This window comes from Oreochromis niloticus, unplaced genomic scaffold (genome assembly GCF_001858045.2).
Source record: "Oreochromis niloticus isolate F11D_XX unplaced genomic scaffold, O_niloticus_UMD_NMBU tig00000701_pilon, whole genome shotgun sequence".
Lineage (NCBI taxonomy): Eukaryota > Metazoa > Chordata > Actinopteri > Cichliformes > Cichlidae > Oreochromis > Oreochromis niloticus.
Genome location: NW_020327219.1, coordinates 33,563 through 57,500, shown reverse-complemented (window position 1 = coordinate 57,500; position 23,938 = coordinate 33,563). Strand labels below are relative to the sequence as shown.

Sequence of the window (23,938 nt, the reverse complement as noted above, 5' to 3'; positions counted from 1 at the left end):
CAAGTACCTGGGGATCCCACAGGCGAATGGGAACCATGAAGAGGCCGCTAGGAAAGCTGCAACCACTAAGTACCTGCAGAGGGTCAGGCAAGTCCTGAGGAGTCAGCTGAACGGTAAGAACAAGATCCGGGCAATCAACACCTACGCCCTGCCCGTGATCAGGTACCCTGCTGGGGTAATAGGCTGGCCAAAGGAGGAGATAGAAGCCACTGACATCAAGACAAGAAAGCTCCTTACCATGCATGGAGGGTTTCACCCCAAGTCCAGCACCCTGAGGTTGTACGCTAAGCGGAAGGAAGGGGGCCGGGGACTGGTGAGTGTCAGCACCACAGTCCAGGATGAGACAAGAAACATCCACGAATACATCACGAAGATGGCCCCAACTGACAGTGTGCTCAGTGAATACCTCAGGCAGCAGAAACCCAAGAAAGAGGAGGAAGGCGAGGAACCATCATGGAAGGACAGGCCCCTGCACGGTATGTACCACCGGCAGATAGAGGAGGTGGCTGATATCCAGAAATCCTACCAGTGGCTGGACAAAGCTGGACTGAAAGACAGCACAGAGGCACTAATCATGGCAGCACAAGAACAAGCTCTGAGTACAAGATCCATAGAGGCTGGGGTCTATCACACCAGGCAAGACCCCAGGTGCAGGCTGTGTAAAGATGCCCCAGAGACAATCCAGCACATAACAGCAGGGTGCAAGATGCTAGCAGGCAAGGCATACATGGAACGCCATAACCAAGTGGCCGGCATAGTGTACAGGAACATCTGTGCCGAGTATAACCTGGAAGTCCCAAGGTCAAAATGGGAGACGCCCCCAAGGGTGATGGAGAATGACCGAGCTAAGATCCTGTGGGACTTCCAGATACAGACGGACAAAATGGTGGTGGCTAACCAACCGGACATAGTGGTGGTAGACAAACAGAAGAAGACGGCTGTAGTGATCGATGTAGCGGTTCCGAATGACAGCAATATCAGGAAGAAGGAACACGAGAAGCTGGAGAAATACCAAGGGCTCAGAGAAGAGCTCGAGAGGATGTGGAGGGTGAAGGTAACTGTGGTCCCCGTGGTAATCGGAGCACTAGGTGCGGTGACTCCCAAGCTAGGCGAGTGGCTCCAGCAGATCCCGGGAACAACATCGGAGATCTCTGTCCAGAAGAGCGCAGTCCTGGGAACAGCTAAGATACTGCGCAGGACCCTCAAGCTCCCAGGCCTCTGGTAGAGGACCCGAGCTTGAAGGATAAACCGCCCGCAGGGGCGTGCTGGGTGTTTTTTATATACATATATATATATATATACATATATATATACATATATATACATACATACATATATACACATATATATACATACATATATACACATATATATACATACATATATACACATATATATATATACATATACACACACATACATATATATACACACACATACATATATATACACACACATACATATATATATACACACATACATATATATATACACACATACATATATATATACATATATATATATATATATATATATATATATATACACACACACATATATATATATATATATATATATACATACACACACACATACATATATATATATATATATATATATATATATATACACACACACACACACACACACATATATATATATATATATATATATATATATATATATATATATATATATACACACACACACACACACACACACACACACACACACACACATATATATACATACACATACATACATATACATATATGTGTATATATATACACACACACACACACACACACACACTATAAAAATTTAAGGAAATCAATGACCGCAGATTGGAGATTGTCATTTAGAAAATAAAAAATGAAAATTGTACAAAAATAATCTGCTAATTTGAGATGAAACGAGATAAACCTGCTGATGGTTTGTTACCTCATGTCTGCAGAGAGAGGATGCCCCACAGGCCTTCTTTCTATGAAAAACTAAACACCAGGATTGTTTTTCTCAGCACCAGGTTTGGTCTACAGTGATTTTAACTAAAATACTTTCTGAAGTGTAATTTTAGGACCATCTGGGAACTTTTTAAAAGGACAACTACTGATATTTTTGTTTGTGTGGTACAAACAAAAATATCAATCCAGTGTGAAAGTTAAAGAAAAATGACATTTTATTCATGTTTGTGACCGTTAATTTCATGTTTAAAAAGTATTCCACATGATTTATTTTACAGTCATTGTGTTGTAAAATTAAACTATATGCCATTAAGAAATTGTTTGTACTTCCCTTTTGCAATGTGAAGTATTTCACATTTCACATTGTGCTTAAATATGGGAGTACTAAACCTTTCCTCTTTTTTTCAGATTCAGTTTGATGGCATCAAAGACGAGTGACCACAGTATAGGTATTGTAGAAGTAGTCAGTTGGCTGACATGTTTATCATCTCATTGTACAGGACCAAGGAAAAATGCCTGACCCTATCAAGAGACTCATTGACCTCAGTAAGTAAGGACTCATCTCTGTGCTTGCCCTAATGGTGAGTCCTCTTCACACACTAAGGTCAATTATGGTGTTCCACAGGGTTCGGTGCTAGGACCAATTCTGTTTACATTATACATGCTTCCCTTAGGCAGCATCATTAGAAGACATAGCATACATTTTCACTGCTATGCAGATGACACGCAGCTCTATCTGTCCATGAAGCCAGGTAACACACACCAATTAGTTAAACTGCAGGAATGTCTTAAAGACATAAAGACCTGGATGGCCGCTAACTTTCTGCTTCTTAATTCAGATCAAACTGAGGTTATTGTACTCGGCCCTGAAAATCTTAGAAATATGGTATCTAAGCAGATTCTTACTCTGGATGGCATTACCTTGGCCTCCAGTAACACTGTGAGGAACCTTGGAGTCATTTTTGACCAGGACATGTCCTTCAATGCACATATTAAACAAATATGTAAGACTGCTTTCTTCCATTTGTGCAACATCTCTAAAGTTAGAAATATCCTGTCTCAGAGTGATGCTGAAAAACTAGTTCATGCATTTATTACTTCCAGGCTGGACTACTGTAATTCTTTATTATCAGGATGTCCTAAAAACTCCCTGAAAAGCCTTCAGCTGATCCAAAATGCTGCAGCAAGAGTCCTGACAGGGACTAGAAAGAGAGAGCAGGTTTCTCCTGTTTTGGCTTCCCTTCATTGGCTTCCTGTTAAATCCAGAATTCAAAATCCTGCTCCTCACATACAAGGTCTTAAATAATCAGGCCCCATCTTATCTTAATGACCTTGTAGTACCATATCACCCTATTAGAGCACTTCGCTCTCACACTGCAGGCCTACTTGTTGGAGGTTTCTTCCTGTTAAAAGGGAGTTTTTCCTTCCCACTGTCACCCAAGTGCTTGTTCATAAGGGGTCATCTGATTGTTGGGTTTTTCTCTGTATGTATTATTGTTGGGTCTACCTTACCACATAAAGCGTCTTGAGGAGACTGATGTTGCGATTTGATGCTGTATAAAGGTCTTTTTGTCTTTAAGACTCTCCTGTAGTTTAATTTAAATGGTACGTGTTATTTTAGAATTTAGAATCACTAATTAACCTAAACCCACTAACCTAAACCCACTAAACCCACCAATTGCATGCCTTTTGGATTGTGGAAGGAAGTACTGGGAGAGAACCCAAACAACCACAGGCATCATATTCAGGCCCCACACAGAAAGAACCCAGCCAGATGGTAGAGTAGGGTTGGTAGTCAAGTCCCAGACGTTGTAAGCTTCTTGCAATATTGTCAGTGTGTATTAAACAAAATGTAAAACAACTGAACTTAGAGACTAAAATAGGTGCTTGGGTTCATACCATTTGAAGCCCCTCCAATAGCATTAATCCGACAGTGGCATGCATCAGCTTTTGTCAAGTAATTTCTTACAACAGGTATAAGCTCCAAACAAGCATATTTTTTGTTGTAAATACAAATATAAAGGACTGGTCAAGCTCATGAATGTGAAAGGGATAAACTGAGTAACATGTATAAATGTTCATGCACTTCTTCTACATTTTGTTACAGCCAATGCTGGCTATGAATTTTAACATCCAAGTTACATTTTTGTTTTTAATTTAGAATAAATTTGCAAACATTTAGTCTAAATTATTCAAATTTCTAATTTGGTTTCTTGGCTTCATCTACACCTCCATTTCATTATCTCTCACAGGAATGTCAGAGCGTTCGTCCTACACTCATCACTGTGATGATAGTCCTGGTCAAATACTCGTGTCAGCCAAATGTGTCTTTCATTCAACAAAATAACAAAATTGTCACCAGAGCACAAAGTAAGAAGGAACAAATACAGTACAGTGTACAATAGTCCCTTACACAGTATTACCCCAGTGAGATCAATTACAATGGACTAGACTGCCAGTTAGTGTTTCTCTATTCTCACTGACAATTTAAAGCACTTAGATCTATGAACCACATTTAACAATGTGACTGTGAAGCAGTCTAATTCACACGATTTAAAGAACTTTGCATCAGCATAAAACAATCTTGCCATCATCAGCTTGAAGGCATAAAATAAAGTGCTGTGTGAATGGATGGCTTTGCAGCAGGAAGCACTTAGAAAGCAACTAATGTGCACTAAAAGGTGAATTTACCTTTTTCAGAACAACGATTCCTTCTTGACTTTGACCATTAGAGATGATGTCAAACATGTTGCCCTCATCTCCTGGAACAATGGCAAAATCCACCCGTGCGTTGCTGCCTACATCCAAATCCTGGGCTTGAATTCGTCCCACAGCTGCACCCAATGATGCTGACTCTGGTACATGAAGATGAAAAATACCTAAAAGAATAAGAAAGTAAAAAGAGACAAATTAAATACTATTATTAGTCCAACTTAACTGAATGAATGAGTAGATTTTTTTCAAACAATGAGCAAATTAGACATTGCTAAGAGTTTGTTACTCTTAGTGAAGCGCGGGGGGTTGTCATTGACATCAGTCAGGGTGATATTGATGATGGTGGTGGAGGCCAGTCCCCCCAGTTGACCACCCATATCCTTGGCCTGGAGAAGAACCTGGTATTCCTCTTTCACTTCACGGTCCATGTTGGCCAGAGCTGTCCGAATTATACCTGAAAGGATTTGGTTTAACATTTTAGACCTCATTATAACAAAGCAGAAATTTAAATATTAGATGGAGATAACGCAAGAAAACACAAAATGAAGGAGTTTATTATTAAGGGGGGAAAAAGCCAAAATGGCCCTGTGTCGAAAAAGTGATCCCCGTACCCCCCATAAAACTGCTACAGGCATCCCCGGACGAGTTACAAACAACAGTGAAGTCTTTAACCGGTGATGAGTGTGAATGGTTGAGTGCAGCCAAATCCACCATTACAAGACCAAAACCAGTTGCTCCTGCACTGAATGATGATCTTGAGAACTGCTCACAGACAGTTAATCTCTGTATATTAAACATTCCTGAAGGGAGCAAGCATGGCAAGGACCTTCTAAAGTTTATGTTGGAGGTATCAGTGCAGACTGTAGCCCCAGTCTTCCCTACATCATGTGACTTGGAAAGAGCCCGACAAACCCCGACCGACCTCCAGATCTGGCGAAAGGTCATTACCCCACACTATCCTGGTCAGCTTCTCCATATTCCCAAAGAAAGAAGCTGCACTGCGCTGGGCCACAAACTACAAGCTTAAACATCAAGGTACCACTATAAGGTCTATCAAGACGTCAGTGCACTGTTCAAAACAAGCACTGTATCAGAGAGATGTTAGAGTCCACCTGCTGTAGCCGGCAGGGCTGTGTGATGTGCAGAGACCTCATGTTCACATTCAACTGGCCTGATTGGTCATGAAACATCTGAGCCTGAGGTTCAGTAAATAGTAAGACGTATGGCACTCTGATTTAAACAGCCTGAAGATGATTAATCATCTAAGCTTGAGTATGTGCACATTTTCATCCTTTCATAATAATCAGTGAAACTGAAGGTCCGAACACTCATTAACGTTATTGTTGGGTTATTCAGCATCATCCTACATGCAGGTGCATACCAGATAATCTTCTATCATACCGAGCACCTTTGTTGCTTTTTGATATCTCTATTACTTCTTTTTGACATATGTATGTACGAGCATACATACTGAAAGCCGTGAGGATTTGTGCATATACAGATATAAATGCTCATCTGTTTCATTTTTATTATTATGTTCCACTTGTAGCACAAGTAACAACATAGTAACTAATGTAAGTACTGAATTTAATCATTCACAATTATTCACTCTAATAGAAAGTGGAAGGCTGCTGTCAGCCTTCAGCGAGTGATCTAAGTTAAAGTTCACAGTTCATGTGTATGTGACATTTGTCCCTTTCATAAGCTCAGGTGTGGGCAATTAGGTATTCTCTAGCAAACCTGTAGCTGCGAGTGCTTGGTCCAAGCTGGGCAAGTTGGTGTTTTTAATTTCTTTCTATGAAAGCTTGATGCGGGTCCCCCTAAACTTCTGTTAGAACGGTAGGTTATACAAAAATATACCACTCGAGTTCTGGCTGTTGGCAGAGATTTACAGTTATTTGCACCCTTGTAGGTGGGAAACTTGCATTCCTGTGAGAGTAGTGGACTTCACCGCCACTGATCCACATTTATTAGGGTGTGACGCGAACTTGTGGACAGGTAACGAAAACAATACAGTTGAGGGAAACTCCCGCTGCGTTTTACTGTCCAGCGTAAGTCATCTCCTGCCTTTATTTACAGAGTACCGAGCTGCTGCTTTGCCAAGTGGATTTTTGGCTGCGGGCAAAGGACCCGACACATCACTGTATTTTAATTTGTTTTAATTTTGTGTAATTCGACAGACTGACTGCTGCGGCTGTCGATTTTGGTTGTGTCTTGTTTTATTCTTCTGTATCAGTAGGCACCATAGATATTGATTGTCTTTTAGTCTTTTACCCTTTTTGTATGTATATATTGTTGCAGACGGTGAAGGCGCTGCGTGGAAAGCAAATCCTTTTTTTTGTCTCGTCGCTTTTTGCATGCACAGCGGTGGGCCTGAGTGAAGACGGCACTGAAGATTTGCCTTTTTCTATAGTGTTTTGCCCATTTGGGGTTATGTGTGAGTTGCCGTCCCTTTTTAATGCGTGTGATATATTGATTTGTTCTTAAACGGTTCCCCGCAGCGCTTATCCTGTCTCACGGGCAATCACACAGCTTTACCGTTTTTAATAAAGTTTTTAGTTGTTTTTAGGTGCCGCTGTTACACTGTTACTTTTATTTTGTATTAAAAATAAACCATTTTTAACTGACTGTGCGCCTACGGCTCTGTCCTATTTTAAATAGGTACCTACCACGGGTCACATGTATATTGATATCTGTTTCTTTACAGTAGATGTTTGCTGTGTGAAACTAACAGTGGTGGATGAAGCAGCTACAAAGTTTACTTTTCTTCACACGAGTTTAACGTGTGGTTTGATGAAGGACGCCCGGCAGCTTTTTCCAATAAAGGTCTTTACACTAGAAAAATGTTTTCACTGTATGTGTGCTCTTAGATGTTTCTGTTGCAGGTCAATGTAAACACTGACCTGCAATAGAAACAGAAACAGTCATGTTTACATGGTGACTTGTCTTTGTGGTGCTTGTTTTATTCTTCAGGCGTAGGACTGGAGAGAAACACTTCAGGTATCATGAAATGAACTGAATTTCATGCGATGTCTGGATTCTGTTAGTACAACTGTATACATTATTCTTGCTTTGTAACAGAAAAGTTCCAGCTGCTGTCCTGTCACCTGTTTTGGGGTCCACAGAGAAGTAGGGCTGGCCGTGAAGGATGCTGTAGACAATGCGAGCACTGTTGCCATATGTAGGGTCATCTGCATCTGTGGCAGTCACCTGTGTCACGTAGGTTCCTAAACACAAACATGTTTGCACAGATTATGTCAATACAGGTTACGTTTGTCTCTGCACGCTACGTACATCAGGATCTGCTGACCGTGCTCTGTGATTTTACTTGGCCTGTCACCTTGTGGCTGAGCTGTTGTCACTCCTAATCGCTTCCACATAGTTATAATACCACTAATTACTAACTGTGGAATATTAAGTGGAGAGAAAATTTCACAGCTTGACTTGTTGCACAGATGGCATCCTATCATGGTACCTCACTGGAATTCACTGACCCAATGTTTCCCAAATGTTTGCAGCCCGTTTGATTTTATGCATCTGTGGCCATGGAAGTGAACCACTATTGAGGTTCACCATATGTAAGAGGACAATACTGACAAAATAGTTTTGTTTAAATTCTTATGTAAAGGAAACTGAATGTGGGAAAATGGGCACAACTTGCCTATCACTGAGTTAGTTCAATAATTCCTTGGTGGCCACAGGGGTGGGTGATATTTGCCACGAGTTCCTGAAGGCTCTGGATATTGTAGGGTCACTTGGTGTTCGCTCTCTGTGTGCCAGAGTATCGCTTCCTGTTACACAGTGTGAAGCTTATCTGTGTAGCCAATTGATTTAAAAACTTGTAGATAAAGTCTGATTTCATAGTGAAATCTTCACGTGCTCTATCCAAAGCACATTCTCTGTTTATTCACCTGCTAATTACATTCACAGTATTCACTTTAGTGATTTGCTAGTTTAGCTTAGCTCATAGCTGACTTGCTAGTAGCATGGCCTCTTCACCTGCACCTCTTGCACATTCCTGCTTAATGTGAGATGTTTAGTTACTCCTTTGCCTCATTTAGTAATAATGATAGTTATAATAAATGTAGCCTATTTGCAGCTCTGGAGGCCAGGATCACCGAATTAAAACCCAGCGCCACACCATTGAAAAACCCATAGCCAGGCCCCTGGGGTCGGTGCAGCCAAATGTAGTGTAGCCACCGTTAGCTCTCCCTCAGCATATTATCCTGGGCAGGAAGGAAAACAGGATGAAGTAAAGTAAAGGAAAATTTTATTTATATAGCACCTTTCAAGATACAATCACAAAGTGCTTCACAGAAGCTAGAACATAAAACATAAAACAACATCAACCAAAGGCAAGTTTAAAAAGAACTGACAGAGTCTACAGATCTCAAATTCAATGGAAGAGAGTTCCAGAGTCTGGGAGCCACAGAAAAAAAAATTCTGTCACCTTTTGTTTTTCTAGTGTGCTGGACAACCAGCAAGCTCTGGTCACAAGACCTCAGGGACCTGCTGGGAATATAAGGTTGAAGAAGGTCCCTGATGAGTGAATTGGTGACACAGAAGCCCCCCATACACCACCTACACTTGCATGTCTCTAATCGTTTTTCCCGACTCAGTGACACACTTGTCACTCTGGCAATTCTGTTTTGAGACATGTGACGCTACAGACACCAGAGAACATACTGACTTGTTTTCCAGGGGACAAAACAGGCGACACTGAGGGAAACCAGAAACTACAGGGTGGGCCATTTATATGGATACACCACAATAACATGTGAATGGTTGGTGATATTAAAGTCCTGTTTGTGGCACATTAGTATATGTGAGGGGGCAAACTCCTCAAGATGGGTGGTGACCATGGTGGCCAATTAGAAGTCGGCCATCTTGGATACAACTTTTGTTTTTTCAATAGGAAGAGGGCCATGTGACACATCAAACTTATTGGTAATGTCACAAGAAAAACAATGGTGTGCTTGGTTTCAACATAACTTTATTCTTTCATGAGTTATTTACAAGTTTCTCTTTGTTCACAGCCATTGACATGTCGAAGAGGTTAACACGTGAGAAGCAGATCGAAATCGCGTTGATATCTGGTGAACGCAGTAACCGGGTCATTGCAGCAGATTTCAATGCAAGACACCCTACGAGACCACCCACCTCCCATGCTACAGTTAGCAAACTGCTTGCTAAGTTTCGTGAAACTGGTTCAGTGTTGGATTTGCCAAAATGTGGACGCAAGAAAACTGTCACTAACGAAGAAACATCAGTGGCTGTCCTAGCTTCATTCAGCAAGAGCCCACAGCGTAGCACTCACATGTCACTGGAGAGTGGCATTAGTCAAACATCCCTTGGGCGGATATTAGCTACTCACAAATGGCACCCTTACAAACTCCAGCTACTGCAGCATCTCAACGAGGATGACCCAGATCGGCGCACAGAATTTGCAGAATGGGCAAAACAAAAATTGGAACAGGACCCTCAGTTCACGCAGAAGATTTTGTTCAGTGATGAGGCAAACTTTTATGTGAATGGTGAAGTTAACAAACAAAACCACCGCTATTGGTCTGACACTAACCCACATTGGATGAATCCCTCCAAGACTGTTGGACCAACAAAAGTGATGGTTTGGTGTGGTATATGGGGTACAACGATAGTGGGTCCATTCTTCATCAATGGAAACCTCAAGGCCACTGGATATTTGAAGTTGCTACATGATGATGTGTTTCCCTCTTTATGCACTGAAGCTGGCACGTTCCCTGAGTTTTTCCAGCAAGATGGTGCACCACCACATTATGGGTGCCAGGTCCGAGCATTCCTAGATGAACAGTTTCCTGGAAAGTGGATTGGTCGTCGTGGGCCAGTTGAATGGCCCCCAAGGTCTCCCGATCTGACCCCCTTAGACTTTTATCTTTGGGGTCATCTGAAGGCAATTGTCTATGGTGTGAAGATACGAGATGTGCAGCACCTGAAACTACGGATACTGGATGCCTGTGCTGGCATTTCTCCTGCGGTGTTGCTATCAGTGTGTGAAGAGTGGGAGAAGAGGGTTGCATTGACAATCCAACACAATGGGCAGCACATTGAACACATGTTATAAGTGGTAAGAAACTTGTAAATAACTCATGACAGAATAAAGTGACGTTGAAACCAAGCACACCATTGTTTTTCTTGTGACATTACCAATAAGTTTGATGTGTCACATGACCCTCTTCCTATTGAAAAAACAAAAGTTGTATCCAAGATGGCCGACTTCTAAATGGCCACCATGGTCACCACCCATCTTGAGGAGTTTGCCCCCTCACATATACTAATGTGCCACAAACAGGACTTTAATATCACCAACCATTCCCATGTTATTGTGGTGTAGCCATATAAATGGCCCACCCTGTACTACACTTATATTACAGCAATGACACTCACATCAATGATAACCAGGTGTAATTAAAATTAGCATTAAATCAATGTGTCACATTCCCAAAACTACGTCAGACGTCATTTTATCTGGTCCCCTACCTTATGGGACCATTGGTGACATGTTCAGCATGCATTGCTCGCTGGCTCAATTGTGTCTAAAACACAATGTAAATAAATGGAAACGTTTCTGGGAAAAACCTGGTCTTGTTACGAGAGACTGTCCTGTCTAAAAAATTAGTATCATTTTTGATACATTTTTGTGCATTGTGTATTTTTATACCTAAAATACATTTTCCCTGATGAGTGTACACTTTCATTTAGCTTTATGAATACTGGTATCTAAATTCCTCATCCACCTACTGCATCCGAGCCTGTAGCTGTCTTACCTGCTGGGGACATCTCTGGGACACTGGCGCTGTAGGGTCCATCTGGGAACTGAGGTTCATTGTCATTAATATCCTGCACCTTGATGATAAACTCAGACTCTGGCTCAAGAGGGATGCCTGTATGAACGTCAACAGCCTGGGCCTTCAGCGTGTAGTACGATTTTTTCTCCCTGCAAAACATCAAGTATTAAATTTACACACACTGAATTCACTGGCACATACTTAACTCATAGAAATGATATCATTATGTGTTCAGGCTATGAGTCTCATGGTATCTCAGCATTGATTCCATGTCAGGCTGCACTCACGCTGCCAAACAGACTGTTAAAGAAAATAGAATTATTAGATGTGCTGTAGATCAAGTAGTGACTCAAGGTGTGGGACAGGAAAGTGTTTTGTCCACAGAAATGCTTGTCTATTAATACAAATGCATGAATAAAGATAGAAATTTATCGACATAGTCACAGTTTTATACTTACGGGGAATTGCTCATGTGCAAAGCTTGGTTTGTAATTTCAAATTTTTTTATGACATGATTTTCTGAATTTTAATGTGACACTAAGATATCCAACAATATCTTATTTATTAATTGTGGCGGAGTGTGGTTTATGGCTCAGCTGCGGGAGGGGTGGAGCAGTGGGTTCAGGGTGTGGTGTCAGGGGAGGCGGACCCACACAGGTGTTCTGCATCACCCGGTCATGCCTTCCCTATTTCAGTCAGATGTGGGGACCTGACGAAAGAGCTGTGTGTGGTGCAGACCTGATGAGGACAAGTGGAAAGCTGCCCCACTGTTAATAAAAGGTCACTGGACTAGCAACGCAGTTACATCATTTGCCGAAAGGAAACGTGGTAAAAACTTGCAATTGCAAAAAAGCAAAAACAACAACAAAACAACTGCCACTGTGGTCAAAGTCCTCACCCCATTCACCTCTACTGTCTGCCCGTAATTAACCAGGCTTATAGCAAACATGCATTAGCCCTGTAACAGACTCAGTGCTAAGTGTATACCCTGTCTCTTCCCCCAAAAGCTTAATTTGTCCTGTTCCAGTTTGTAATCTACGTTGGTTTGATTGCAGTGTGTGAAACCATGACATCTTTTAGCACAGGTTAATAATTTAAGCCAATATAAAGCAGCCAAACTGATTGTCTATGAAAAGTCACAACTCTGCTTTGCTATTGGTTCCTTTGAAAAACCTTTAGGTGGAATGGGTTCTCTCTCTCTCGCTCGCTCTCTCTTACTCTCTCTCTCTCTCACACACACACACCTACCTTGTTACTACTTTAGAGCGTGCTAATTTTGTATAGAATAGTCTCTGGTTTATTTTCATTTATATAAATTTGACGGTTTTACTGTGTATTGTATGTAACAAATGACTGCAACACAATGTGATGGCAGCATGTGAATATTATCAAGCCCTTGAGCCACAATGTTGGAAACTCTGAAGGCAGATGTTACTCATGATTGGTCTTTTTTTTCAAAGTCTCCAAACAACAGGACTGGCCACCCGCAGTGACAGTTCAGGAGAAGGTTGTAATGACACATCGTGAGTTTTAAAGCTAAGGCATATGTTCAGTGATGCTTCCTGAGGCCAGCAGCTGTTTCAGGTCTCGAACGTCAAACACTTTCACTCAGGTGACCCAGCTGAAGCTGATCAAGCCGTGGCCGCTTTAAAAAATTCACCTTGAATGTTAAATCATCTGGTGTTTTTAAAAAAAATTCAACCAAAGTCAGCATCTCTGTGGACACAATCATCTCTCTCTGGCAGATAAAAGGTTGATTCTGAATTGTCCAAGTCTCACTTTTTTCCCTGTCCATTGTAACTCCTGAGAAAACAGTTTGGGAGGATGTGCCTTCTCTGGGTTCCTACTTAGATATTACTGTTTTGAGGTGCTTAGTCAATGTAGACATTATTATTGGTAGGTACTGACCTGTCAAGCACCATCTGTGCATGTATATCTCCTGTCACTTGGTCAATGGTGAAGACGGACCCCACTCCCTCTCCTGAGAGTGTATATTTCACTGCATTATCTCCCTGGTCCATCTCTGTGTGGAGCTGCAGAGGAAATTATTATGAAATAATGTGTCAGAAAATGAGTACAACAAATACTATATTGTTGTCATATTTAGGAGATGATATGCACATTAATTGCATCAGTCTTCATTTGTTGTCTATGAGAACTATATGAATACACTTACTAGCTCCTGCATTAGGTACACCTGTTCAACTGCTTGGTCAGTATAACCTGCTGAATTGGAACAAGAGTGATTTAAGTGACCATGAACGTGTGTAACCCAGTAGAGAAAACCGCTTTTGTTGTTATTCTTTCTTGCTTTCTTTTTATTTGTATACATGTATATGCATTTCCACTCTTTTATTTTGAAAAGAAACATTTATTTTGAAAGAAGGAAGTGTGATCCTCTATCAAACTTTATTTTTCTGTTTACGGATCACAATGGGTAATGGCCATTTCATTTGTTGGAAGCGGTTTTAGCCCCGCCTTCCAAGCACCAGACCACCATTACACACGAGCTAGGTTTTTTGCACGTGGAAGGTAGAAGACGAGACAGGCTTCGGTTGGTCTGTGTGGAATTTTCTGTCGTTTTGGTGAGTCAAGCCCATGGGCTTGGAAAAAAAAAAAAATGCTAGTCTGTTGCTAAAATTTGTTTTTGTTAACGCCAATTCACAAGTGGTTATTTTCTGTTTGAAAGCAATGAAAATGCTGTTTCTGGTGAGAATTTGTTTTAGCATACTTGGATTTTGGTTCGAAATGATCAACAAAAACTTGAAGAATGATTCAAAAATCTATTATCTTGTTGGTTATAAATATTAATCACAATTTCATAGTTAAGAGAGTTGAAAGGAAAAAGAAAAATTCATTTATTTGTTTTACATGGTTAAAAATAATTTCATGTACAATGAGGACATTTTAAGTTAAAAGAAGAAAAACATGCATGTAATATATATTACTGTGGTAATATAAAAATTGAAGATAAAGAATTAAGCTATAGCTGTGAAATAAGAGAAAGAAATTGATCTGGCTGTATGCAATAATGTCAATATTGTTGTGCAGGCTAGGTTTTTTGTTTGTGTGAGAAAGCAACTAAGATTTTGGATTCTGGATTACGCTGGATTCTCTCCGGATGGAGATGGCGAGCCTGTGCACAGACTGAACTGTTGCTAAAGAACTCATTCTTCTCCCTCAAGAGGGGCATCTAAGTGGTAACACACAAACCACAAAACCAAAGAAAAAAAGGACTAATAAGGAATCCTGACCTGACTAATGACTAAAAAGGACAACTGAAATATTGAGCTCAATAGGACTGTTTTTGGGGTTATTTTTGTTATGCCAGTTTATTATTACTATTACTGCTGTATTGTGGAATTTGTGTCTTATTTTATTTTCATTTTTGTACAAAATAATAACCATTGCTGTTCATTTCCTGTCTCCAGCCATTTCATTTCGCATTCACCTCATTTTCTGTTGTAATCCTGCCGAACCTAGCAACTGGTCTGTAGTTTTGGCTGTTCTAAACTATTTAAAGTGAGTCAGGGGTTACAGGTGGCATAGTTTGGGAGCGAGGTGGGCTGGGCTTATTTCAGAAGCTGCTATCTGCTGCAGGGGTGTCGAACTGCAGGCCTCGAGGGCCGGAGTTTGGCACCCCTGATCTGCTCGGAGTTTCCTGCACAAGTGTCTCGAGGGTTTACAGAGGGTGAGCAGTGAATCATTTCACTCTCACTGTCGATAACGCCACAGTTTTCCCTTCTCCTCAGGTTAAGAGCCTTGATGTCATCCTAGACAGTTCACTTTCCTATAAATCTCACATCAATAATCTCACCTGTTCTGCCTATTTCCATCTGCATAACATTAACAGATTACGTCCTTCTCTTTCCACCCAGTCTACGTCCATTCTTTTCCACAGTCTTGTTACCTCCCATATTGACTACCGCAATTCTCTTTTGCATGGTCTTTTGCACTGGTTCAAAGCTCCGCTGCCCGCACTATCACCAGAACCCCCTCCTACCAGCACATCACCCTGTTCTTCAGAAACTTCACTGGCTCCCAGTGAAATTCCGGATAATATACAAACTTCTTCTGCTCACCTTCAAGGCCATTCATAACCTCTGACCTCCTTACCTGTCTGACCTGTTAAGCACTGCCTTTTCGCCCCACTCACTTTGATCATCTTCTTCTATCCAGCTTTCTGTGCCTTCCTTCCGCCTCACCACCATGGGAAGCAGAGCTTTCAGCTGCTCTGCTCCCAGGCTGTGGAACTCTCTACCACCAGATATAAGAAACACTGGTTCTCCCCCAGTTTAAATCTCAACTCACAACCCATCTGTTCAAATCTGCATATTCACTGTGAACCCACTGTTTGTTATTTTTATCTTGTGCATTTGTTTTATCGTCCTTCATTGTGTCATTGTTCTATTATGCATTTTATCCTATTGTACAGTGTCCTTGGGTGTCTTGAAAGGCTCTTTATAACTAAAATGTATTATTATTATTATTATTGTTGTTGTTGATGCCAGAGGCCAGTGTAGAATAGCCAGACTGCTCTAAATTTGGTTCATGTTTTTTTGTTTATAAATGAAAATCATTTAAAAACAGTATTTTTCATTTATTTGGGTTTTTTTTCGGTCATCTTTGTCTAATATTAAAATTTGTTTCATAGTTCATAGTACATCACAAACTAAGTAACAAACTAAGAACTCAAGAGTGGAACAAATACTTTTTCACTAACATGCCATTTTTAGTCCAACGAGGAACATTTGGGTTTATAAGGGTAACAGATGAATGACTTCAGTGTTTTCATTGAACCACAATGTTTGCTTAATAATTAGGGGTGGGCATTTAACACGTTAATTGCGATTAACCCTTTAAAGCCGGTCGGAGCGGGCACGCTCCGTTTTGCGTAACTATTTTTAAATCCCGGTAGCTCTGCAACCACGTAAGCTAGCGCAATAATTTTTTTTTGCATATGAAACCGGAGGAGTTGTACTTACATCTTATGCCATCAGCTTGTCCTAGGTCACGGTTTTCTTCCACATATAGCTTTGCAAAAATTGCATAGAAAGCGCTTGCAGCAACAAAAACATAATATTCCAGAAACACGCTTTGCCGATCCGATCAGCTGTTCATAACACTTCCTACGTTGGAATAGACGTCAGCGCGAACTTTCGCATGTCCGCCATTACCTGCCCGAAACCGGAAGTGACGTCATTTCGCGGAAATGTAGTTTTTTGACCATCAGGGCCTCGTGAGCCTATACTGGTGTTTTTAAAAGTTATCTTTGACTTTATGACTTTCTGTGTCGTTTCTGGGATGCTTAGAACTCGAATTGCACTGCTGGAAATAGTTTATTTTGATGCATATGCTGCTTTTTTGCAAATTTGCACTATAATATTTATTTTTCGTTTTTCCTGCAGTATATAAAAATTGGTGTATTTCAAAAATAAAACTATGAAGACACTCAAAATGAATTTCCTGTGGTGGGAAACTATTTTGTGCAACTTTTTTGTATTTGCAGTTTTGAGGGATAAGCCTCTTAAATTTCTCTAACTAGAAATATATGTTAAAAAAAACCAAAAACGATTTTCAATTTTTTTGTAGTTTATTGCACTTTTTTGCAATTTATGTAATTACTATTCACTTAATGCATACATATTATTAAAATTTGGGCTATAATGGTTGTATTGATGTATAGCAACTTGAAATGCTCCCAAAAATGGCACTACAGCATGTAAAAATATAATATAAGCTCTGGCGGACTTGGTTCTATGGTAGGTCTTAAAGGGTTAATTAATTTGAATATATTACTGTATATATTGCCATATAAATAAAACGCATTAAAAACATAACGTATTATTGTCAGGGTGATGCGAGGAAGAGATGACCCAAACGCAGGACTCGCGGTGCAGGAAACTGACGTTATTATAACAAACGGATGAGCAGAACATAAGATGACTGGCTGGCTGGACTGGACACACGTACGGAATAGACAACATCAGTGACAAGACAAGGGCTGGAGGGAACTGAGGACTTAAATACAAGACTAACGATGACGACGATTGGAGACAGGTGAGTACACGGCTGAACTTAGTCTGACTAATGACACATGGAATAAACTGGAACACATTACACAGGTAGACAGGCTGGCACAGAAAACAGGAAGTGAAAAACATGAATGTGGAAAATGAACTGAACATGAAAAACTGAAAACACTGGGTGAACCACCCAGTAACCCTGACAATTATATCACACTGGTTTGCCACATTTGCATTCCAAGCAAAGGGGAAGTTTTGTCAATGCACCATTTCCTGGTATACCGATTACACTGTTTCACACATCAGAGCTACAAAGAATCAGAAGAAAGCACGTTGCTAGGACTGATCAGAGGCTAATTTCATTTCTAAAGACTATCCGACGGAAGCCTTGATAAAAGTGAGGCTTTGTGCAAACTGTGTAAAAAGGAGTTTGCATCCCACAGAAGCAATTCAACCTTACGGTACCATCTAAATGCCAAACATGTTGGAGTGAACACAGAAACTGTGGGTGCTGTTGGCGCTAACAGTCCGAGTACCGACGAAAGGTTTTGACAGCCCAAACGTGATGAAATGACTGGCTTCAGGACCAAAATTAGCAAGTCATCATTGGACAAACTTACAAATTCTCTCGCAGAATGTCTGTAGACCACTATCAGTGGTAAGAGGTAGGGGGTTAGAAAATGTGCTACAGTTACCTCAGGTGATCCAACTTTCCAACTGCTGTGCTGAAAGACTATTTCAAGTGAAGTTCAACAGCGTTACGACACTGAGAAACAAGCAAAGTTAGATGCATTACAGACAGCCCTGGAAGAGGACTTAAATACAAGACTAACGATGACGACGATTGGAGACAGGTGAGTACACGGCTGAACTTAGTCTGACTAATGACACATGGAATAAACTGGAACACATTACACAGGTAGACAGGCTGGCACAGGAAACAGGAAGTGAAAAACATGAATGTGGAAAATGAACTGAACATGAAAAACTGAAAACAGTTTTTTTGCTGGAACTCCACCAGCAGCAAACAAGACTGGGCCAACAGAAAAGAGCCACTTGAGCCATGCAGGTAAATAAAATTATTTTTGCAGGAACAGTGTGAAGGTGCCACCACAAAGGAGCCAGCAAAGACAAAGCGCCTCCTCCTCTCTGATGAGGAAGCCCTGTGTAACAGGGCCCTGAGTTTGTACAGAGCAGAATCCACCATCAGCCAGACAGTGCAGTGCTGGTCCAGTCGAGCAGGGACCCACCCACAGCTGTCTGTGCTGGCCTGCAAGTAATCTGATTGGTCCTGCCTAAAATGTTGGATGGTCACTGTTTTAGCCTAATGTACTAAATAATGTTGGCTAAGGTTACTCAGAGTTTGAAGGTGAAGCTGCTCAAATAGCCTTTTATGTTTCCGCCTTATTTTCTTAAGAAGAAAAACTGCACTTATGTTGAAATGTTTTATTATTATTTAAAGACAATACCATTTTGTAGTTAAAGTACTTAAAATAGCACTTCATTTTTAAGACTGGCCAATTTTGGCCAGGGATTTTTTTTTTTTTCCAGAAATGTAAAGGGCTTGAGTTTCCAATATTCATGTCCATGTCTATTATTTGATTCTGCCGCCACTAAAACTCTTTTAAATTTAAAAAAACATTTGTGCTTTGGGGCAAATTTTCTTGTGCAATTATATGCAATTAATCAAGATTATTAATTACAAAGTCTGTAATTAATTTAATTATTTGTGTTAATCGAGTTCCACCCCTAATAATAATACAATTTATAAACCAAACAACATAATTTCTCATTCAACAGAATAATCTCTGTTTTGTTAAATAAATACTACAATAACTATACTAACTAATACTATCTCCAAATAAATAACCAGTCAAGCTAATATGTTGGTGTAATATAATGCAACTAACATGCAACGATTGCAACAAGTCAGTTTGTGAAATGGAGTCCCTCCTAGATATTCAACGATCAGCTGCAAGTGATTTTTTTTGCAGTAGAAATGTTTCTGACCCACAGCGACTGAGTCACCATGTGAGAGATCAGGTAAAGTTACAGCGCAGAGGTAGACGAGTACTGATGCACACTTTTAATGTGTAAAAGTCACCAACTTTCAAACCTCCTCTGGCATTAACAGCAGAAGAAGCTGTTTGTGAGTGTGGAGGTGCTGGACATGGTTGACCTGAGGTGCCGACCAGAGGGCAGCAGGTCAAACGGGGGGAGGGGGAAACACGAATGGTCAGTAAATTCTCCATGACCTCTACCTCACTAATGCAGCAGTTCTCAGAAATGAGAACAGAAAACTATAAATGATTCAGACTCTAGAGGTCACCGTGTCAGACAAAAACAGCTCATGCATGAAACTAATAAGCCATCAGCTCAGTGCCCTTACAGCCGCATGTCCGAAAAAGTTGTAAAATGTAAATAAACAGAATGCAATGATAAAAACATGATATGAATCTTTTCTTCTCTCAACAGGAAAACATATACAATATTTATAATGAGACAATTATAACAAGTCATAAGTAAGTAATGATGGGGAGAAGTCTGAAAAAATCCTGCCTAAAAATAATTTCTGAATCATTTAAAATGGACATCGAAAATCTCGTCTACTGTACATAATGACATGAAGAGTCCAAGAATCTCGACAAGGCTAAAAACCAATACTGAAAGGCGACAGGCCATCAGGTGACTCTGTATTAAAAACCAGTATGATTCCAGCATCAGTTATGAACACAGTTTGCTGTTTACAGCTCTGCTGTGATAAGAAGTCACAGATCAACATCATCCAGAAATGCCATCGTCTGCTCTGGTACAGAGCTCATTTGAAATGGAAAATAATTCATGATCAGACAAATTAAAATCCAGTGCTCAGTTTAAAAGCTAGCTCTAATGGTGGTGGGGGGGGGGCGCATCAATGCCTGTGTAACTGGCAACTTGCACATCTGGGAAAGCACTATAAGTGCTGACACGTATATACAAGTTTAAGGGCAAACTATAATTTTTCTGGGAAGGCCAACAAACTGGATCCTGTATCTCTTACAGAAGCCTGGATTTTTAGAGGAGAGCTCCAAATCAATGCTCACCAATTTCAAACATTTGATGCACTGAAAAGAAGAATATGACCAACAACTAGAATCCAGGTGTGTTTTGCTTTTTTAGGCAAGGCTTGTGTATTTCAGCAAGGACAATAAAATTAATGAAATTAATATTAACTTAGATTTGTATAGCCCCTTTCAAGAAACTCAAAGAAACTTCACAAAAAAGTATAAATAAATGAAAATATATAAATAAACAAAAAGGTAAACAACACCGAAGGAAAGCAGAGTAATACAAACTGACGACCAGCCCTGAGTCCGCTGACATCTGCTGCTAAACAACACACTCAGTGCAAACCCTCCCCAATGGGAGTAACACGACAGTCAGCGGTTTTCTACTCTCTCGCGCGCACACACACACACACACACACACACACACACACACACACAGGGTGTGAACGCTGCCCAACAGCCCCATTTGCTCCCCTCTTCTTCTTCTTCTTTAAAAGCCGCAAAGCTGATTATGAGGGGAAACACCTGCTGTCAGTGGGAGGAGGACAAATCCTACAGAGGAAGGAAAGCGCATGCACACGCACACACACACACACAAACACACACACACACAGCACTACAGCTTTAACTACATATCAGCCAATAGCTGGTTAGCCAGAACTGTAGATAATCTAAACAATCTGTATTTAAATCCTATGTGTGAAGTGATTGGCTGGATTTATCTTGATGAATAAATACATAAAAGGTTTCCTGTTGGAGGTTTCTCATGTGCACACAAAATATGTGCATTTAATAGTGCTGTCAAAGTTGACATGATAATAACATGTTTACAGCCTCTATTTTTACTGATGCACGATGAATGCATGCGTGCACACACAGTCTGTGACCTTTCTCCTGTCCCTGTAGTTCGCGATGTCTGGAAGTGATGCAGCAATAATGTTGTGGATAGTAAGAAGAAACAGACAATGAAAAGGGTCTATTGAAGAGCACTGCCAGATGGTTCTCTTCACAAGACCAAAGTTATTCATTTGTGTTTGACTTGCGTTACCACCGTAGCACAGAGCCCTCCTCCCCCTCGCCATGAACAAACTTTCAACAGCCATAGCTAAATGTGTTGCTAAAGCTTGGGGGCCAGTTAACATTGTGGAGGACAAGGGCAATAATTCTCACAGCATCAAGTGAGTGCATGAATGAATTGCCTTTGAGAGCCACCACTGTAACCAAGAAACACAATCTGTATGAAGACACGAAAGCTAAAGTTGAGGAGTCTTTGGATCAGACAAACACGGATGCACTCACCGGCTCCTGGATACTGAACTTCTCTAAGTAATCACTCTTATCTCCAGGTAACACATTATTGTGGACATCAATGGGAACTTTGGTTGCATGCTTTGAGTGTAATGAGGACAGAGAAGAGACGCTTCACTCACACATGTGCTGAGCACTTGCAAGTAGCCTGACAGTGGGGCATTGAACATAAAGTCAGCACAAGGGCTGGGCGATATATCGAGATTTTAAAAAAATATCGATATATTTTTATAGGAGATATAAGATGTGACAATATCCTTTATATCGATATAGTCTATGTTATGTTATAATTATAGTTGCGGAGCCGCAAGTTTGCCTCTCTTTCGTCCACTTTTGTCTCTACGCAACGTTACTCGACCTCGCCTCTCCTTCACTGAACACAACTCCCCCTCCTCCCCCATCGCTTCACCTGCAGGCAGCGACAAGATGGACACGGCAAATCTCCGTTAATGAGTTACTGCGCATCGCCCCGTGCGTGGGGCTGGACGGCGTCAACGTGTTAACGAGCTAACCACGCTAACGAGCTAGCCACGCAAACGCCATGCACGGCCTGAAATCCTTTCATTTTCTCAAAAGTTGACTGCTCGCCTTTTGTATGAATTCTGGTTGTGCTTGATGACCGCGAACCGATTTTATGTGGTACACGGCGCTCAGCAATCTGTCAAAAAATGTTTTAGTTCGACTTTGCTAAGCTACGGAGCTGCACCGCTTGATGGATTGTCGGAGCATTACGGCTACCGAGGAGCCTCGCGGAGTAATACGTACTGTGCTTCAACGTAATATTACCGTACTGTGTGTGTATAAGGACCATAAATGGCTCCTGTTCAGAGACATGGTTACGAAGCGGATTTCAAACTCCAGGCTGTCAGTCACGCAGTAGAAGTTGGGAACAGAGCAGCTGTGAAATCTGTCTTTGTTATTATGCTCAGCGTCTGTTAGTTTATATTTTGACTGCACAATTGTGAGCTCTTTGTTATGCACAAAACAACATAGTTTTCTTTTATTTATAGAGCATCATTATTTAATAAATGCTCATAATTTATTTTTGAGTAGTTTTTTTCATGTACATCTATGCTGTATGTTAATAAAAGTGCCTGTGTGACATCTGGGACACAGCTTTGACTAAGAACTCTCTTTTTGTTCTTACTTTATGGCTTTAAAAAAATATCGAGATATATATCTTATATCGCCATCCAGCTAAAAAATATCGAGATATGAATTTTGGGTCATATCGCCCAGCTCTAGTCAGCACACTGACCACTGATAGTGCGCACAACATGACTGCAGCGGCCAGGCAGCTGGTGTTGGAGCACATGCTTTGTGTTGCACATGGCCTCCATCAAGCCATCACAGTTTCTCTACATTTGGCATCACACTGACAAAATGCAGGAAGGTCGTAGACCAAAAAACACAGTGAAGCCTGAAGAGCATCAAATGCACATTTTCACAAGAAAGAGGACATAGAATAGAACAGAAGATGGAACAGAACCCTGGAAATAATCAAAGGTCTGCTGAGAAATCAAGAACCACAGAGAGATGCAGTGGGCCTACATGCAACCAAAGGTCACAATGCCAACAACAGCAGAGCTGGATACACTGGAGAAGTTGCAAACAGTACTTGACAGTATTAATACTATCTTTTGTGTGTGTGTGTGTGTGTGTGTGTAATACTATCTTTTGTGTGTGTGTGTGTGTGTGTGTGTGTGTGTGTGTGTGTGTGAGAGAGAGAGAGAGAGAGAGAGAGAGAGAGAGAAATCGCTCAGTCTCCGGTGATAAATATAATGAGTTATTGACTGAAGTGCTTTTCTTATTACTGCAGGTTTATCACTGAGCTGGTGAGAGGAGACAAGTTTGGGTCTAGAGATGCTTTTTAAGTAAAGGTTTAACTACAGCCAGCTTGAAGGCCTGTGGTACATAGCCGATTATTAGAGATAGGTTGATCATATTTAAGATTGAAGCAGTAATTAATGGCAGGACTTCTTTGAGCAGTTTTGTAGGAATGGGGTCTAAAAGACACGTTGATGGTTTGGAGGAAGTAATTATTGAAGTTAACTCAG

General features: G+C 40.8%; 1 protein-coding gene across 9 annotated transcripts in view; it reads right to left on the bottom strand.

The window, feature by feature from the left end:
• The window catches only part of LOC106096539 (cadherin-12), a 94,101-nt gene that overhangs the window by 52,101 nt on the left and 18,062 nt on the right, over positions 1–23,938 (bottom strand). For 6 of the 9 annotated variants that reach the window (XM_019355847.2, XM_025904271.1, XM_019355845.2 and 3 more), the window contains exons 4-8: positions 13,409–13,533; positions 11,480–11,649; positions 7,784–7,903; positions 4,963–5,130; positions 4,653–4,840 (exon numbers count right to left, since the gene is read on the bottom strand). In XM_019355847.2, the coding sequence (XP_019211392.1) occupies positions 4,653–4,840; positions 4,963–5,130; positions 7,784–7,903; positions 11,480–11,649; positions 13,409–13,533 (771 nt within the window). Of the gene's footprint in view, positions 1–4,652; positions 4,841–4,962; positions 5,131–7,783; positions 7,904–11,479; positions 11,650–13,408; positions 13,534–13,676; positions 13,727–18,221; positions 18,329–23,938 lie in introns of those variants that run through there. The other 3 variants (XM_019355849.2, XM_019355850.2, XM_019355851.2) reach the window with 3 other exon arrangements.